Source organism: Drosophila innubila (genome assembly GCF_004354385.1).
Source record: "Drosophila innubila isolate TH190305 chromosome 2L unlocalized genomic scaffold, UK_Dinn_1.0 4_B_2L, whole genome shotgun sequence".
Classification (NCBI taxonomy): Eukaryota; Metazoa; Arthropoda; class Insecta; order Diptera; family Drosophilidae; genus Drosophila; species Drosophila innubila.
The window spans coordinates 8,847,759-8,865,999 of record NW_022995372.1 but is presented as its reverse complement, the minus strand read 5'-3'; the positions used below and the strand labels follow the sequence as shown (position 1 = coordinate 8,865,999).

At 38.5% G+C, this 18,241-nt stretch overlaps 9 protein-coding genes across 9 annotated transcripts; 4 read left to right on the top strand and 5 right to left on the bottom strand.

Annotated features, from left to right (window-relative positions):
* Positions 1–1,863: 1,863 nt before the first annotated feature.
* LOC117780105 (26S proteasome non-ATPase regulatory subunit 14) lies at positions 1,864–4,326 on the top strand. The gene is made up of 3 exons (XM_034616509.1): positions 1,864–2,036; positions 2,102–2,878; positions 4,041–4,326. Exons 2-3 carry the CDS (start codon positions 2,114–2,116, stop codon positions 4,200–4,202), a joined length of 927 nt encoding a protein of 308 aa, XP_034472400.1. The 5' UTR covers positions 1,864–2,036; positions 2,102–2,113; the 3' UTR covers positions 4,203–4,326.
* A 30-nt stretch (positions 4,327–4,356) lies between these two features.
* Positions 4,357–5,206, bottom strand: LOC117780106 (histone H3.3A). Its single transcript, XM_034616510.1, has 2 exons — positions 4,821–5,206; positions 4,357–4,681 (listed from the first exon to the last, which is right to left on the bottom strand). Exons 1-2 carry the CDS (start codon positions 5,100–5,102, stop codon positions 4,553–4,555), a joined length of 411 nt encoding a protein of 136 aa, XP_034472401.1. The 5' UTR covers positions 5,103–5,206; the 3' UTR covers positions 4,357–4,552.
* Positions 5,207–5,861: 655 nt separating this feature from the next.
* On the top strand, positions 5,862–6,297 carry LOC117781853 (protein D7). Its single transcript, XM_034618725.1, has 2 exons — positions 5,862–5,901; positions 5,958–6,297. The coding sequence occupies exon 2, from the start codon at positions 5,966–5,968 to the stop codon at positions 6,224–6,226; it is 261 nt and encodes an 86-aa protein (XP_034474616.1). The 5' UTR covers positions 5,862–5,901; positions 5,958–5,965; the 3' UTR covers positions 6,227–6,297.
* A 10-nt stretch (positions 6,298–6,307) lies between these two features.
* Positions 6,308–7,994, bottom strand: LOC117781844 (UDP-galactose transporter senju). Its single transcript, XM_034618715.1, has 3 exons — positions 7,731–7,994; positions 7,554–7,671; positions 6,308–7,494 (listed from the first exon to the last, which is right to left on the bottom strand). Exons 1-3 carry the CDS (start codon positions 7,810–7,812, stop codon positions 6,513–6,515), a joined length of 1,182 nt encoding a protein of 393 aa, XP_034474606.1. The 5' UTR covers positions 7,813–7,994; the 3' UTR covers positions 6,308–6,512.
* A 64-nt stretch (positions 7,995–8,058) lies between these two features.
* Positions 8,059–9,575, top strand: LOC117781846 (eukaryotic translation initiation factor 3 subunit H). The gene is made up of 3 exons (XM_034618718.1): positions 8,059–8,201; positions 8,465–9,142; positions 9,208–9,575. The coding sequence occupies exons 1-3, from the start codon at positions 8,124–8,126 to the stop codon at positions 9,463–9,465; spliced, it is 1,014 nt and encodes a 337-aa protein (XP_034474609.1). The 5' UTR covers positions 8,059–8,123; the 3' UTR covers positions 9,466–9,575.
* A 182-nt stretch (positions 9,576–9,757) lies between these two features.
* Positions 9,758–12,904, top strand: LOC117781843 (putative ankyrin repeat protein RF_0381). The gene is made up of 2 exons (XM_034618714.1): positions 9,758–10,013; positions 11,248–12,904. Exons 1-2 carry the CDS (start codon positions 9,794–9,796, stop codon positions 12,840–12,842), a joined length of 1,815 nt encoding a protein of 604 aa, XP_034474605.1. The 5' UTR covers positions 9,758–9,793; the 3' UTR covers positions 12,843–12,904.
* Positions 12,873–14,273, bottom strand: LOC117781849 (ankyrin repeat domain-containing protein 39). Its single transcript, XM_034618722.1, has 3 exons — positions 14,129–14,273; positions 13,859–14,065; positions 12,873–13,677 (listed from the first exon to the last, which is right to left on the bottom strand). The coding sequence occupies exons 1-3, from the start codon at positions 14,229–14,231 to the stop codon at positions 13,439–13,441; spliced, it is 549 nt and encodes a 182-aa protein (XP_034474613.1). The 5' UTR covers positions 14,232–14,273; the 3' UTR covers positions 12,873–13,438.
* A 13-nt stretch (positions 14,274–14,286) lies between these two features.
* Positions 14,287–14,756, bottom strand: LOC117781852. The gene has a single exon (XM_034618724.1). It carries the CDS (start codon positions 14,729–14,731, stop codon positions 14,345–14,347), a length of 387 nt encoding a protein of 128 aa, XP_034474615.1. The 5' UTR covers positions 14,732–14,756; the 3' UTR covers positions 14,287–14,344.
* A 111-nt stretch (positions 14,757–14,867) lies between these two features.
* On the bottom strand, positions 14,868–17,613 carry LOC117781851. Its single transcript, XM_034618723.1, has 3 exons — positions 17,226–17,613; positions 15,445–15,548; positions 14,868–15,203 (listed from the first exon to the last, which is right to left on the bottom strand). Exons 1-3 carry the CDS (start codon positions 17,305–17,307, stop codon positions 15,003–15,005), a joined length of 387 nt encoding a protein of 128 aa, XP_034474614.1. The 5' UTR covers positions 17,308–17,613; the 3' UTR covers positions 14,868–15,002.
* Between the last annotated feature and the right edge of the window lie 628 nt (positions 17,614–18,241).

Genomic DNA, 18,241 nt, shown 5'->3' with positions numbered 1-18,241 from the left:
CCGTAACTGAAACTCTAGCAGAAACAAAACTTTTTATTGTCCCGAAACCAAAAAACCAAAATTATTATTATTATTATTATATTATTATCGTATAATGAAAATACCCTCACATTTTTAAAAGATTAATAAATAAGTAATAGAAAGCAGGCCCACAGAGGAAATGGGGGCTGGTCGCGAGCATCATTTTACAAACTAATTTTCATTTTAAAATTCAATATTGATCTTATTATATAGAACTTTTTTAAAATTAAAGAATTTTTTTTATTAACATTTTTTAACATTTCTACAACTTATTTTTTATGAGTAGTGTGTTACATACCGATTACTGTTATAAGATTAGATAAAATAAAAAAAATTGTGATTACAGAGTATCCCATAGTCGACCACTCTCGACTATAGCACTTTTAAAAGACTTGTCTTATATATATATTTTCCAGGTATCGCAAATAAGATTATTACTACATTATTTTTTTAATCTTACTACGAGAAATAAAAATTGTCTTTATTTTTAAAAAATTTAAAATAAATCTTATATTTGACCTTAATAACAAAATTAAAAAAAAAACAAGAGTTATATTATGATTTTTAAACAAAAATTTAAATATAATTATTATTTAATTTTTTTTATTGAAAATTAACAGTTGAAATGTATATAATTATTTTTAAAAAAAAATCTTTACTATGGTTTTTAAAACAAGCATAAAAAAAAATTAATGTAAATTTATTTTGTCAAAACACTTTCTTGACTAATGTTTACATGTTTATATAAAGCGCAAGCGAGACAAAAAATGGAGTAGCAGACTGAACGGCGACGCTGGCAGCAACTGCAAATGTTGCAATCAAAAAAGTCCCACCTTTGACTTGTCGACCTGGCAAACGATGGCATTTTAAATGATTTCCAGGGCTGGGAATTTTTGTGGCATTAAAATAAGCGTTGAGTGAAAGGCAGTACTGCAATTAATTAGCGCACCAACCTGCCTACAATTGCTTGTACTTACCTTTCCGTTCATTCCCTTCACATGCCATTTACAATTTTAAAGGTAGGCTAAGAAGCTGCCACCATAACTTGGATTCGGTCTAGCAGAACGCATTGCCCGCAAGACTTGCTCAAGCTGCATATTTAGCGGGTAATTTTAAAATATTTCAATCATTTGCTGCGAAATTCAACAGCTCGATAGTTGAAGTAATTTTACAATCTACGTTTTTCTACCATCAAATTACGATGAGACGATAGGAAACATGTAAATATTTTGCAAAATAATAATAAAATCTTGATGTTGTTATTTGTTTATTTAAATACAAATTAATTTAACTTAAATTTGAATCACGTTCTGGATTAAATATCTGTTTCTGGCTAAAAAGCAACCAAAAAATATCTGAAATTGCGCTATAAAACAGCTTTAAAAAAACAAAATTGCATCCCTGAATCCAAAAAGGTGTGGCAGCCTTAAATATCAGAAGAAAAAAAATAACGATAGCTTAAACTTCCTTTTCAATAAAAGTACGATGTTCTTAATTTTAAAGCTAGAATTTTTTATTAGAATTTTTTGTCAATTTTGGTATTTGGCTTAGAGTCAAATTATATAACTTCATCCCCCGAACTGTGGCGAACTTCACACCTTCATTAAAATCAACATCTTTATTTTATCTAACTTCGAATTTTAAATTTCTTAAAAAATCTTTATTAATTGCAAAGTTATTGCTAAATTAAGTTCACATTTGAATTGTGATCACAGTTCATCACCGATTGCTCACTTTCGATTTTATGTAGCCCTAGTTTTCTCTATGCCGTTATCGATATACTTTTGATTCCTCCTTGATAGTTGGTCACACTTCAAGAACAGCTGTTGAAACAGTGTTGCGATTTCAGCTGTTATCGATAATTAAACCATTACTGGCACTTTGCCGACGCTGACTGTCAAAAAAAAAAGGAAAGAGCAAGAAACTTGCTTTGTGTTTGTTGTAGCTGCCAACAAAATTCAACATAAATTAAGTAAAAACTTTGATTAAACACAAGTCGTTTAAATACCAATCAGGTGAGTGCTTTGATACTTGGCATTGTTTTAGTTCGATACTCACCCACTGATTGAACATTTTGCAGTCGAATATCATCATGGATCGTTTGCTACGTTTAGGTGGCTCAATGCCACAGGCCGCTCCACCAACAGACGCCCCTGTCGTGGACACAGCCGAGCAGGTGTACATCTCATCCCTGGCACTATTGAAGATGCTGAAGCACGGACGCGCCGGCGTACCCATGGAGGTGATGGGTCTGATGCTGGGCGAATTTGTGGACGACTACACGGTCCAGGTGATCGATGTGTTTGCGATGCCACAGACGGGCACAGGCGTTTCTGTGGAGGCCGTGGATCCCGTATTTCAGGCCAAGATGCTGGACATGCTGAAGCAGACGGGGCGACCAGAAATGGTAGTCGGCTGGTATCACTCTCATCCCGGTTTCGGCTGCTGGTTATCCGGCGTGGATATCAACACGCAACAGTCGTTTGAAGCGCTGTCCGAGCGTGCCGTCGCCGTTGTCGTTGATCCCATACAGTCTGTCAAGGGCAAAGTGGTAATTGATGCCTTCCGCCTAATCAATCCCAATATGCTGGTGCTGGGCCAGGAACCACGCCAGACCACCTCCAATCTGGGCCACTTGCAGAAGCCATCGGTGCAGGCACTGATCCATGGCCTTAATCGTCACTACTATTCCATCAGTATCAATTACCGCAAGAATGAGCTGGAGCAAAAGATGCTTCTCAATTTGCACAAGAAATCATGGAAGGATGGTCTCACATTGGCCGACTACAACGAGCACTGCTCCATCAACGAAGACACAGTCGCCGAGATGTTGGATCTGGCCAAGAACTACAACAAGGTAAGCCCAAGCTGCACATCTGCCAACATAACTATAATAATTACAAAAACTCCAATTGAAATTCAATATCCCTCAACCAAGCCGAAATTGTTTCATCCGATCGGACTATATTTTATAATATACCATATTTTTGAGGAAGCATTCAGATGCTGGTAACATTTGTTTCCAACATTTTCCCCATTATAACTTTTAGTTAAGTCCTTATTTTACTTGGCCACAAAAATTATTTTTTCGACATGCCGAATAGCAAATACCCTACCATTTATGCTCCAATTTCATTAAAAAATAATTTTGTTTAATATTCTCCGTTTCTACATTTGCACAAACTTAGAAGTGAAAATATAAATTTTATTTTTTAACTTGTTCTTAGAAACATGTACCAAAATAATAAAATAAGACTAAAAGATGTCCATAAAATAGATATATATTTTTTCAAGAGGAATGTGTCTATTTTGGATTTTGTCAAAACACTTTGTTGACTGTATATGTATTTTTAATTTGACAAAAATCAGTTTTTATCTTTATTTTTATGCAGTTAATGTCTGACAATGCTGCAACTCTAACCCATAACCAAATAATAATTGCAAGTTTTATGAGCTTTAACTAGTTCCATCAACTGTGAATGAGTCACCAATATTATTATTTATCTTTAAACATATTTTTGGGCAGCATTTTCTATGTAGAAATGAATTCCTACACATATATTTTACTTTTATAGTATTATGAGAATTTCAAAATGCTAGGGATGTTTGAAAATTAGAAGCTTCAGTAAAAAGGAGCTGAGATTTAAGAGCTGTCCTAAGGCCTCGCCCGTAAAGTGATGCTCTACCTGAATAATGAAGAATATACTATTTTCCCTTAAAACTTTTCCCATTGAATAATAAACATATTTCAAAATTTCAAAGGAATTTACCTGAGAATTTGTCAAAAGAAATCCATAATGCTGATAATACAGTTAGTGAATTGTTTTGACAAAAAAAATGTACATTTTATTTTACAAATAAAAATATATTTTTTCATGCTTTCTTTTTTTAACATGTAATATAATTAATAAGATACATTGGTTTTTTTTTAAATAATGTGATTTCTTACATTTGTACTAACTGTATACTTTTCTGCTAATTTCGGAACATACTGAAATACTTAAAACATTTACTTACAGTCACTCGAGGACGAGGAGAAAATGACGCCCGAGCAGCTGGCGATTAAGAATGTGGGAAAGCAGGACCCGAAACGGCATTTGGAGGAGAAAGTGGATAAGGTTATGCAGAATAATATTGTACAGTGCTTAGGAGCCATGCTGGACACAATTGTCTTTAAATAAAATATTGCATTTGCTATTAAAAGAATAAAACCAACCCTAAAAAAAAGAGAACACAAAAATCACACCCATACACTAACAAAGAAAATAAAAACTGCTTTCTGTTTAGAGCAAAGTTTTACACAAACAAAAATGTATTTTTATTACTCGGACAAAATTCGCATATGTATGTATATGTATTTTTTCTTCTTCCTTTACTTATATTTTAAGTATATAAAGTACGATAAATCTTATGAAACTTAAGGCTAAGCGGCCGCAGCAGCTGCGATTAACGACGCCGACGTCGCTGCTTTTCTCGATGTTGTTCGGCCGTCTGTTGCTGCTTTTCTAATTAAAGATGGCGGACACGTCGTTTAGGCGCGTTCACCACGGATACGTCTGGCCAGCTGGATATCCTTGGGCATGATGGTAACACGCTTGGCATGGATAGCGCACAAATTTGTATCTTCGAATAGACCTACCAAATAGGCCTCGGATGCTTCCTGCCAAATAAATTGTGTTTACAATACATGATGAAATTGTCATTACATGATGATCTAAAATCGACCCCCCACGCCACTTTTGATAACAATATTCCCACCATTTTTTTCTTCTCTTTCCCGCCAATTTTTCTTTGCTTACCTGCAATGCTCCGATAGCGGCCGACTGGAAACGCAAATCGGTCTTGAAATCCTGGGCAATTTCACGCACCAAGCGCTGGAAAGGCAGCTTACGGATGAGCAATTCAGTGGACTTTTGGTAGCGACGAATTTCTCTCAGTGCCACGGTACCAGGGCGATAGCGATGGGGTTTCTTCACACCGCCAGTGGATGGTGCCGATTTACGGGCTGCCTTGGTGGCCAATTGCTTGCGAGGCGCTTTTCCTCCAGTCGATTTACGCGCAGTTTGCTTGGTACGGGCCATTTTTTAAGCACAAAATTCTTTTTTCACAACTTCAACAATTACAGCAAATTTTTCTTTCTCAGACAAAGTGACGTCCGAACTGTACGATAACTTTTCAATGAATGGTTGGTGAGGGGTTGGGAGGAGGCGATACCGCTGGATTATTTTCAACATTCAAAGAGTATCGATTAGAGATGATTCAATAATATTATCAAACTATCGAGTAAAAATACTTTCAATGCAATTACGTAAGCTCAATAGTTCAATAAAATAATAAAAACCAGATTTTTTATATATTGTAGACGCTTTACATAAACTATTCGCTTAAATTCTGAAATATTGCATACTTTTAGTTTGCATATAAAGTAAGTAATAATTATGGTAATTGTAGGTTCACACTGCATCACTGCACTTACCTTGGACTGTGACAAAAGCTGACACGTCATACAAATTGTTTCAACAGCTGTTGCACTTAAGTATTCCCTATTGCTTATTGTTTCTTACTCATTACAAAAAAAAAATAAATATATTTTATATTAAACAAGACAATTGTTCGAACTTAATTTTTAGAGGATCTTGCTTTTACAATTGGCGCAACGCTGTCACAAACTGTCACAGATCAAAGTGTCACAGTGTGTGCCTAGCATAACTTTGGTTCGTGTCTCCAGTGGGCTGCAAGCGTATGGTCATCACAGCCTACAATGCTCCGGAATTCGCTCACCCCTAGCACTGATGTTAAGCTATCGATAGCACACTTGTTTGACTATCGTTAAAAATACTACTTCCATCTCCAGAGTAGCGGTACTTTGAATTTTCAGGTGTGCGTTCATTTTATTTTTGTCAATTATTCAAATTTTCTAAATAAATGTTGTATAGCAATCAAAATGGATGAAGATCAGTATGGCACCTGTCCCTACGACAAGAGCCATCGTATTGTGCTGTTTAGGATGCCCGGCCATATTATTAAGTGTATGCGCAATTACAGGGGTCCTCCGCTGGCAATTTGTAAATATAATGCAACTCATCGTTTACCGAAGGAGCAAATGGATGAACATTTGGCCGAATGCGTCGATTATCTAAAGTTTCACAACCATAAAAATCTGAAAATTGGACTAAAGTCTCGACAGTCTCCTCCTACTGAATGATGTCAGATATTGTCAAGATTCGACATTATCATTTAATGTATGAATAAAATACAACATTGTTATCATTTGAATCAAACGCAGTTTCAATGAAAGTAGTTTGATATTTATATGAATTATATCTAAAACGGAAACGCTATTTACACGCACATATGTACATACAAACAAAGATTGCACGCTTTTGAGGCACTTCTATACACTGCAATAAATAATCAAATGCAGTGACTAGAGTAGCAGTGAGAAGGGAAACTACATATATATACACATTATTAAGCCTACGTTAATTTTGTTAGACTATATCCATTTCCAAATCCGTATCCCCTTGCTCATCCAGCAGCCTGCGATCGTCTTCTCTCTCTTTAGTCTTGGGATTGGTAGTTACCTCACTTAGGGTCGCCAAGGGACGCACCTTGCCGAGATTAACCACGGGACTTTGTGTATACAAATAGATGGCATAGGAAACTACGGCAATGGCAAGTGCGGTGTTTATATAGATCGGTATGGCGAACAGGAAATAGCACAGCACGGCCGTAAACAGAAGTTCCAATGCGCTGGCGAATGTCTTAAGTATGGAGTTCATGTACTTTAAAAAGAAACTTGTCACAATACCAATTGCGGCATTGTTGACTATGATGATAATCACACTGAAACGCATGATGCTGCCAAGATTGTGGGCACTGAATGCGTCCAGCAGTTCGCCGCGCAACAGAAGAATGCCAGCGTTGCAGACAATTGAGTCCAGATACATGAACACGTTCTGCACAAAGATGTTCACCTCGGCGCCCTTGTCCTTAAGCAGATACTCGTTGTACACGCCCGCCAAGCAGGAGCATATCGTCTGGGCCAAGATAAAAACGGCGCTGATGCTGAAATCGAATCCAGTCATATTCTTGCCAATTGCTTTTGAGGCAGCAACTGTTCCAGCTGCAGCCCCCCCGCCTGCCTGTTGGAGGGCTGCCGCTTCGCTGTCATCGTTGGCATCACTGTAGAAACTGTTTAAGTCTACCTGCTTCAGCATACAGCCGAGTGTTAACAGAATCAATGATATCCATTGGCGACGTGACAAATACTTTTTAAATATGATTTGAAAGAGAACGCCTGTGACTACAACTCGCAGTTGCAGCAGCAAATAATATGTCGTCGGATCGAACGTGGCGAGATTCACAAAGGCGAGATTATTGTAGAGACAGTAAAGAAATGCGGGCACCATATAAAGAGCAAGCACTTGGCGATCTTTGTGTACATCGCGCACCAATGAGCGTAGATTGTTTCTAAATTAAATTAAAAATCAAAATTAGTGACAACATCCCAAAGATTGTTCTCTACTTACTCTCTGCAATAGAGGCAAGTTGAGACTATGAGCTTGAGGATTTCGGTGAGGAGAACAACAGTGACAGTATTATAGCTGTAGGAATTGTTCGAGTCCTGTGATGCCGTAACAAATATACCTGCGAAATAGAGTTGGCAATTAACAAGAATGACATTGTGTAGGTCCCTCAACACATACCTTGTCCAATAAACAATGACATATACAGCAGGAATATGAGAAAAGTCAATTTTGTTGGGAACAATTCACGCCAATTTGTCATGTTGCTGCCGTTTGTTCCAGTTCTACTTGCCAGCGTAGCGAAATGTTCAGTTCAGGGTCAAGCTACAGCTCGAAGTTGACGCTGTACTATCAATAACGCTTGTTTCCCTCAAATTCTGACAAGCTCAGCACTTTCATTTAGTTAAATTTACAGAGATAAACAAAACAAGAAAAAACGAATATTTGTTATCTCAGTCGGCACTACAGCTGATTGTTTACAGTGTTGGAAAATTGCTTTGTGCTTGGTGTTGGAAAACATCGTTTTGTGGGTCTGCGGCCAACTTCACGTCTTTTCGCTTCGTCAACGTCAAAATGGCAAACCGCGGTGGTCGTCATGCTCGTACTGAGGATTCAGATAATACCATAAATTATGTACAATGCGACGGTTTGGTAAGTTATTAACAAAGTGTTTAGACAATGGTATAAGTGCAAAATCAAATATGAGTATAATTTGAACAGTAAATGGTGCTTTTAAATGCCACGCGCTGGGCATGTCCATTTGTTTGTATGTGTGTGTATGTGCAAATTAAGAGAGCGGATGACAAATGCCAAGAGAGAGAGAGAGAGAGCGTGCGAGAGTGTGAAGCTGCCGTTGCAGCTGATTAAAGTGTCCTGCTCAAACTAATGTTTTCCCATTTATTTCCATTCTACAGGCCGTCATGAAAATGGTAAAGCACTGCCATGAGGAGTCCAGCAATATGGATTTGGCCCAAGGTGCACTGCTCGGTCTGGTCGTGGACAAGTGCCTGGAAATCACCAACTGTTTTCCATTCCCCAAGAGCGGCGACGAGACCATGGACGAGGAGATGTATCAGCTGACAGTGATGCGTCGTCTGCGTCGCGTCAATGTCGACCACTTGCATGTCGGCTGGTACCAGAGCTCCGATGTGGGCAACAGCCTTTCGTTGGCCCTGCTCGAGTCGCAGTATCATTACCAGACCAGCATTGAGGAGTCTGTTGTCGTTGTCTACGACACACAGAAGTCATCACGCGGCTTCTTGTGCCTTAAGGCATATCGCCTTACACCCCAGGCCATACAAATGTATAAGGATGGTGACTTTACGCCCGAGGCATTCCGTACCCTCAAAGTCGGCTACGAGAGTCTTTTTGCCGAGATTCCCATTGTCATTAAGAACTCGCCGCTGACGAATATCATGATGAGCGAGCTAAATGAGCTGCTGCCCGAGGATAAGGGACACAATTTCCTGGATCTGGGCACCGCTTCTGTGCTGGAGAATCACATGCGTAGCCTCATTGAACGCGTCGATGAACTCTACCAGGAGGCTGTGCGCTATAACAAGTACCAGCAGGTGGTCTTCAAGCAGGACACGGTCAGTTTAATCTTTTTCCCTTAAACAATCCTTTTTATATTGTATTTATTTTTTATTGTTTGCAGGAGAAACATCGTGCTCTGGCCAAACTGGCGGCCGAAAATGCTGTGCGCACCTCGAAGGGCGAGCCAACGGTGGCCGAGGAGGAGGTCATCAAGCAGTTCCGACCCATGCCGGTGCCGGCCAGGCTAACAGCCACAATTACCTCTGGCCAAATTAATACGCATGCGCAGCACATTGCACAATTCTGCTCTCAGTCGCTGGCTAAACTCTTCATTACGGAATCACTGCAGAATGCCAAGGAAACGAAGGAGATCAAGTAGTTTAGTTTATGTTAAAACACATCTAAAGCGAGTCTTAATTTAGACACATCAATAAAATATCCAAACTTTGTAGCTGTGTGTAAGTGCATATGCCACAGCTGAGCGGAACTCTCTCTCTGATTCTCTCTGTATCTCGAGTCATTCTCTCTGTGGGGCACGCTTGATGGGTGGTGGGTTTTTTTTTAATATGTCTGCGTTGTTTGTTTCAGTCTCTTTTCGTGCGCTTTTCCGGGCAGTCATCATTATTTTATACTGCAACTTTTGTCAATTCTAGTTTTATTAATTTTTAGCATTGCAACTGCTTCAATTAGATTAACCCAATGGCAATATGCTATCCTACGATCTCAATGAGCGTTTGCTGACTGCCGTTCACAGCGGCGACTTTGGTCAGGCCCTCAACTGCATCATTGAAGGTGCCCAGGCAACCTACGTATCCTCCACTTGCGGTCGCACCGCTGTTGGCACCGCTGCCCTTTTAGGTGACGCTGAACTACTCGAGCTTCTCGTTCAATCTTGTGAGGAGCCGCAACTGAATCTATTCCATCCGAGTAAGTTGAACGACACAAAGGGTAAAGGGTTCATGGCCAACAGCTGGTCACAGAAAATCAATGATTTGCATACACATTAAATTTGTTTCAAAATAACCCCCAGATTTTTATTTTGCGGTTTAATTATCGGTTTCAATAAAAATGAATGATACAAAATTTGAATAAAATGTTTTTTTTTTTTAATTTTAATAATACTAATAAATAATATGGAAAATGAGTGATAGATGCAAAGAGCTTTGCCTTTTTAAATATTTATTTAATATTTTTTGTAATCTGAATACTTTTTTTTTTTAATTTTCAATTAATTGCAATTCTTGATTTTTTATGATTGTAATAAGCTAAGACACAGTTGTATACATTTAAAATCTTTTTGTTTACATCCAAAAATGTTTAAGATCAGAACGTAGAAAATAAGAAAAATTAAATTTATAATTTGATATAATGTATATATAAACTAATATATTTTCGAATACAAAAGAGAAATTATAGCTAAATGAACGTGATAAATAATTTTTGAGAATTATCTTAAAATATTAAAAAACATTAACATTAAATAACTCCTAAAATATATTTATTTGGTTTATTATTTTAAAATATAACTGTGGATCGTACATATTTTTCTAAATAAGATAATACAGTTTAAAATAGTATGGGATTTTTTCAGGATTAAATTATAAAATAACTTTAAAATTATATCTAAAACACACAATTGTCAAGTATAACCATGTATGGTTTAGAATTCACAATAGAGTTGAAAGGTAAATGGGGTTGATCATATCGTTAAACATTCTCTACCAGAAATGTAAACATGAATTTTGATACGTGCCGAGCCTTCCAAATCGTCCCTATTGTAACAACTCTATATGATTCATCAAAAATATTTTGGGGTTGGTTACGATCGTTAACCTTCTGAGAGTGTTTAAGAGTTGAGTTTTGTAGCATAGTGTAGCACCGTCAATGACCCAAATTCGTAACGTAAAGAAGAAAAATGAAAAGCAAGTAGATCAAATTTGAAAAGAATGAAAAAACCGGTTACCTGAGGAAGTTGGGGTGTGGCTTGATAAGGTCTTCGGAAAGAAGTTATGCACTTCAGGAAAGGTTTTGGAATTGCCTCAGTGTGTTGGCTGCAGTCTCAGAGTCGGGTAGTCGGGTATGCTATGAGTTTTTTATATTTGTATTTGTGTCGATCTTAAATCTCCATAGAACTCATCAGATATAAAATTAAATTTTTCAGCTCATACGGATTCTCTGGAGATTGAAAGCACACCTGACGGCATGGAGAAGTTGGAATGGGTTGATGAGTTTGAAGGCGAAAGCTGGTCAGAAGATTCAAATGGAGGAGGAGGAGGAGGAGTTGGAGCTGGCGAAGATTCACAGCTATATCATTACTATGCCAAAACCTTTGAGAACACTGGCGAGTTTTTGATGCAATGTTGTCCCAATTGCCGTCAACAAGATCCACATCTATATGACTCGGACTTGGCGACACCTCTTCACTACGCAGCCGCCTGGGGACATTCCCAGTGCGTCGCTGTGCTGCTCAAACATCAGGCACCCATCAATGTGGTCAACAGCGAGGGTTATTCACCGCTCCATGTGGGAGCCGGATTTGCCGAGGTCACTCGGCTGCTGATCAAGCATGGAGCTCACGTTAATGCGAAGACCTTGAGCGATGGCAAGACGGCACTTCATCTAGCCATCGAGAATCGTTGCACGCAGTCGGCGCAGCTGCTGCTCCAGACAAATATCAATATCAACGAAACGGATGACGAGGGCGAGACACCACTGATGATGGCCATCATCTGTAATCTCCATGAGCTAGCTGTGGATTTGATCAATCGTGGTGCTCGTATCAATCTCCAGGATAAACGGGGAAGTACCGCACTATATTTTGCTGCAATTGGAAGACATCTGCTGTTGGCACAGCTACTGCTGGATCGCGGTGCTCGAAGATTACCATCACATCATCTGCTGCATCATTGTGTTGGCTCACGTACCTCAGATCTTGATATGGTGCAGTTGCTCCTGGAACATGGAGATAGTCTCAGTGTGCGGGACTACGATAATTGCACTCCGATTATGCTGGCCATACATCACCAGCTGCCCAAGATGCTGTCCTATATGCTGGACCAGGCCGAGAAGCAACGTCGCCAGGGACTCTATACGGATGCCCAGGATGAGGGTCTTCTACTCTTTGCCGTGCAGCAGATCGAAGACATTCAGGAATTCTCTACCACACTCAGAATACTGCTTGCCAAGTTGCCAAGTGCTCGTCGAGATTTGTATAGCTTTAAGACGCCAACTCTTGTGTGTGGATTTGTCTACAGTGAGACACCTTTGGCTCGTGCCATCAGCTTGCAGAGATTCAATATTGCCCAACTGCTGATAAGGGAGGGCTGCAATCTCTCCCAGATCTCTGCCGAGCATGCTGTGAGCAATCTACGCTCCGATGTCTCCACACAGAGTTTAACATTAGCTCGACTTTTGGCACATGCTGGTTTGAAATTTCCTTTGCCCTCCGAAAGCAGTTCAAAGGAGACTTATGTTGAGCAGGAATTGCGGCAGTTAAGCACACAACCTCACACGCTGCAATCACTGTCCCGTCACGTGATACGCCAGCAACTGTTGCTGTCGCTGCAGCAACATCCATCGCTCCACGAACAGTATACGCCCACGGAGCAGAGCTCTACATTGGCCCGTATCGTGGATGAGGCGCTGTGCATGCCGATGACTTTAAAGAAATATGTTAGCGATTTTTCGGAGTTACCCACAATTCGTGGGCCTCAAATAGAACATCGTCTCATACGTTCCGTCGAGTCTTGGGATTAGCATTGACAACAACAGCATGTGCAAATTGTGTGCAAGTTCTAAAATACATTTATTTTATAATTATTTATGTATGTAATGTAGCATAGGTATTTTAAGTTTGTGTATTGACCCATAGTCTAGTGTATGGTAATGTATTGTGAAATTGCAGTTTTAAATGGTTCGAGTACAAGTTCTCTAGTCGAATAGCCCCCATATATAGTATATGTAATTATCATATAGTTCTATTTGTCTTTCACAATGCCAAAAGTTTTACTATTTTCAAATGGAAATTTCGGGTAACATTGCAATAATTTTCAAATTCCCATATGGGGTTTTTAGCATTTTTAGCAATATTAATTTTAAATAAAGAAGGTTAATTGGGAAACTATAAATTATGAAACAGTTTTGCGCTTATAGTTTACAGTTTGACAAAATATACAACCAATACTACAAATGAAGTAAATTGTCTACGCTTAACTATTACACGTATTTTAAGAATAATCATACGTTCGGGGTCCATTGAATGTTGCCATGAATGCGCCGTTTTATTTTGGCTGCATTCGATCAAAACTTATTAAGGCTACAAAGTGTTATTAATGTCACATTAATGATTCCATTTAGGGCTTTAAAAGCAGCTTGAAATCATCGTTGGCATTCTCCATAATATACTCAAAAGCAATTTTATCCTTCTTGTCCTTGAGTAGCTTCAACTCCGGCTGCCGCTTCAACAGATAGCGACACACCTCCAACTGGTCACGCAGCGCCGCCCGATGCAACGCACTCTGACCGCAGTCATCCTGGACCAACAGATTAATATTGGGCTGCTCCGCCAGCAGTTTCACAATGCTCAGATGACCTACGAGATAAGAATTTTATTAATAGTTACTCAATATAATAACATACTTTTCATGGCTCGAATGACTTTAAAGCTTTTATCAGCAATAACCAACCATATATTTCACCAATCTTCATGCTATTTTATTCAATCAATCTAATGGCTATGAAAATGGTAGAGAATAACAACGAATGATGCTTACCCATCATGGCAGCACGGTGTAGAGCTGTGGAACCCGCCTTGGTCACCGCATTCACATCCACTTTGCCTTCGTCCAAGAGCAACTTGCAGATTTGCTCGTTGCCATTGCGAGCAGCATAATGGAGGGCCGTGTAGTCGCAATCATCGCGTGCCATTGCCTGACCCTTCTTGATGAATTCACGGACTCGCTCCAGTTCATTGTAGATAGCTTAGGGCATAACAAGGATTTAGTAAGTAGGTAAGTAGGGATATTTGAGATGGCATCTCTAACCTGCATTCCAAATACCGCGATCGAAATCCATGTCGGAAAGCGTCTGCTGTGCCGGCTGCGTTTGTTTGTGGCACTTGCAACTATCTGCGCTATGCTGGTCCATTTTAATCCAATTATTCTTAGCTAACTATTTTGAAACTTGTTTGATAAAGATGATCAATTGATTGTTTGGTGATTGATGAATTGGCTTCGCTATGCTTTTATATTGATAATTCTCTAAACCTCACGCTGCATTGTCCAACAGATTTCGGCCTCGCCACAACTGCAAACAACTTTGTAGCTAAGCTGGGCAAGGGTATTCAGCATAACCATGGGCGGTACAGCAACCAAAACACCATTCACGCAAGACTTAACCGATAGCCGTTGGGACAGAGCCTGAACCTCCGCTTGATTTAGGCCAAACACGGTGCAAGTATAATCATGCAGTGATCCCTTCACGGTGACGTATGCAAAGGTGCCCTCCGTTTGCAAAATGGGCACGGGAATGGTCACAACATTTGCTGGACAACCGGCAATTGATGTTGCCGATGGTGCTATCTGTGGTGGTGGACACTCGCAATTTAATGTGGATTCCTTTGGTGCTGATGTCTGATTATCGCTCATACTTTGCTTTTGAAACGCTAAATACACATATATGAAAATAAGGATGAATTCACGAAGAGACTGTCAGAATAGGTTATGCTATTCTGTACTATTCTATTCTATTCTATTTTGTTGTGGTTTTTTGGTATTTTCTTTCAGGTTGCTATAGTTATTTCTACAAAAACACAATCACTCTCCTACACACAGACACACACACATATACAGAGACACGCACAACTAAGTAAATAAGTAAAATCTGAAGATATTAACAAATTGATTGCAAAAACGAAATTTACTCGGGCGAATCAACCTTGTGATAATTGCCTAAACTTGCCGCCTCGCGACCAATATTTGATAAATTCTCGCGGACAACGGATACGCTTTCAGACTCGGGTTCAGGTTCGTCAAACTCCTTGCGCATAGTCCACATATATTCGTTATAGTCCTGTTTCACTGCTGTCGATGAGCTGGCCACAACGCGAAAGCCCAAAATCTGGAAGCCATGAAATAGTTATTAATGTTGTATAATTTATATAATTATTTTTAGTTATATTTAATATTATAAAAAACTAAAATGGAATATATGATATTAAATAAGAAATTCAAATACTATTTATTATACATTTGTTTCAGGGATTGCGAAACACCCAATCGAATCTGCTAAGGTATGTTCAAAAAGAGGAAATGTTTGTCACTCATTATGATTATTATATAGTAAAGGGGAGTATACTTGCCTCTAGCGCTGATAAAATGCGACACGGATGCACTAGATACACAATCGTCGACTCATCACTGTAGCCGCCGCAGGAAAATTTGTTCAACTGTTCAATATCGTCAGCTGAAAATACCGGGGAAGATTCCATTTTAGCTGTTATCGTAATTACTTTTTGTTTTCTTTTTTTCGGCTTAACATTGTTTAATTTGCAGTGTTTATACAGTAAAGTATGACAAGCTCGAAAGAAAGATAATACATAATAATAATAATAGTAATACTTGAGGTCAGTGAATGACGTCAGCGCCCGACCAAACGGTGTGTGCGAGTGTGTGTAAGTGTGCTAATTAAACAAAAGTCTAGACCTGACAGTCTGTGTACTATTTCTTAGATTTATTACAAAGTTTTATATTGAAGATATTTGAACGACTTTCGTTTATTCTCAAAGTGCATTGACTTTGTCTATAAAGACAAAAACGTAATAAAAAAAATAGTTGTAAATATGCAATTTATATATGACTGTCTACGCTTGTGTTTCTGTATCTCACCATGAAATCTACAGGCGTAGTTCAACTGCACTCAGTGCGAAACCAAATGAAACTGACTACTACTCAGCTCAATGTGCGACAAAAACAAGATATAACAGAAAGAAAAAGAGAGAGAGAGAGAGAGACAGAGAGAGAGAGAGAGAGAGAGAGAGAGAGAGAGAGAGAGAGAGAGAGTGAGTAATAACTAAATTCGTTTAAAAACCGAAACTTTAATGCTCTTCGCAACTTTTATATTTAATCGATGCAAACGGGTTTAGATCTGTAAAGTTTAAACCAAAAACTGCAGCGCAAATGTCAAAAGTTAAATGGTTTTGAAAATTAAAATTCAAAATTTAAATGCATTAGGAACATGTAATGCGGAAAAACTGAATACTTCAAGAAACATCATCAAAACTACAAAATCTTGTAAGTTTTCGAGCAAAGTCACAGACTTTAGGTGAAAAAGTTATATGATGTTTTCACTACATAATTTACATAGTAAGTAATTTTCATAAAGTTTGTAATTAAAGAAGGGTATTTAAAAGTCTTTCCAAGCAATAGGACAATATATTTATATTTTTATGTTTTCAGTTGCCACACGGATATTTTTGTTTTTAACTTTTTATGATGGCTAGTGTTGTAAAAGGGCATTAAATTGTTCAATGCACTCACCTGACACATTCACATACAAATGTATTTAATACATACGTAAGCATTTATGTATAGGTGAGTGTGGAAAAGGTGCGTTTACTTATCAACTAGCAATTGCTGCAGTTACAATGAAAAGCGAAAGAGAAGTTGAATTTAATAAATTAGTGCATAGAATAAACAATAACAATATAAACAATATTTTGGGATGCCATTGTCTAGTAAGGCCCTACACACACACGCATACACAGAGACAGTCAAGGCCGGGCCTTTCAGAAAGTATCTGCCCGTGCATACATATGAATAGTAAAAAATAACAAAAATAAAGAAAAACAGATGCTCAAATATTTAGGTGTTGTGTGTGTGTGTGCGAGTGTACTTGTCTGCACATGATTGTGTGATAAAGCACTCTTTAAATTAATTATGTCGCACAATAAAAAAATATAGACAAAAAGAAGACAAAGTACTCGTAAATTCAACAATCAAACTGGCCATTAAAATGTTAACAAAATAGAAGAAAATAACGGTTAAGGTTGTGTAGAAGTGATTTTCGGGTACACTACTAGCGTGAAGAGAGTGAAGAGCTCTACTTTGGCTTTCTTTTGTTGCTGATTGTTTAATGATTTACCTTTCAATCCAGAGACGAGTACACGCCATGGATATTTGTGACTGTAGGAGGCTAGATTGCCGCGAATGATAATGTACGGCATTTGGTATTCGTATTTGTTTATATTTTTCTGTATTTTATCTTAAATTTTTATTAGCGCGGGCGGGGCGTGATGGTCGTTGCAAAAGTAACCGGTTCAAGCTCGTAATGACCGAAAATCAAAATAGTCGCAACACGACAAAAGCTAACTGCTGTGCTGACTGAAGGCTGGCTCTCGACTGAATTTGGTTTTCAAGCTTAGAGGTTTTTCCCCAACGTCAAAGCGTGCAGTGCTTGTTGTTGCTGCTGCTGTGGTTGTTGTTGTTATGGTTTTGCTGGCTTTTGTTTGTTATTAATGGGCCTTGCGCTGTGTCGCTCTCTCGCGCTCTCTGAAATAGTTGGCAACTTTATTGGATTAATCTTAAAATGTAAGCAATGCACTCTCGCAGTGGCGAGTAAAATAGATAATCCCTCGCTCTTGTCCAGGATAAAAGAGAGAAAGAGAGTACACACAAATACACTCACACACACACACACATTCATATGGGGGCTGACCAGTTGCATGTCAAGCGCGAGTCACCGCCGATTGACTGTTCACAATTACAGTTAGCTGTGTATAATTAGGCGACTCGCCTCACACCAAAAAAAAAATATTTCCGTAATTCAACTAAAAATAGTCGTAGCAACTGTGCCGGTCAACAACTTCATATAAAAGCTTGATTTTTATTGCACCACACACAGTGGCTTTCAGCTTATTTGAAACTAAGTTTTTTTTATATTGATTTAGTCGGATTTAATACATATAAATAAATAAAATGGAAATTCGTTGTCAAAGTTCAAGCATTAATTAAGAAATCTTCGTAGAAATTTAATTAATATCTTCTTTCCATTTAAAGATAAATTAATTTAAACTTGCAATATATAAGAGTTTTGGGTCAAATAAGATGGGAGCCACTGTACACAAACACCTACACCCTCACCCCCAATGACACTTTCAA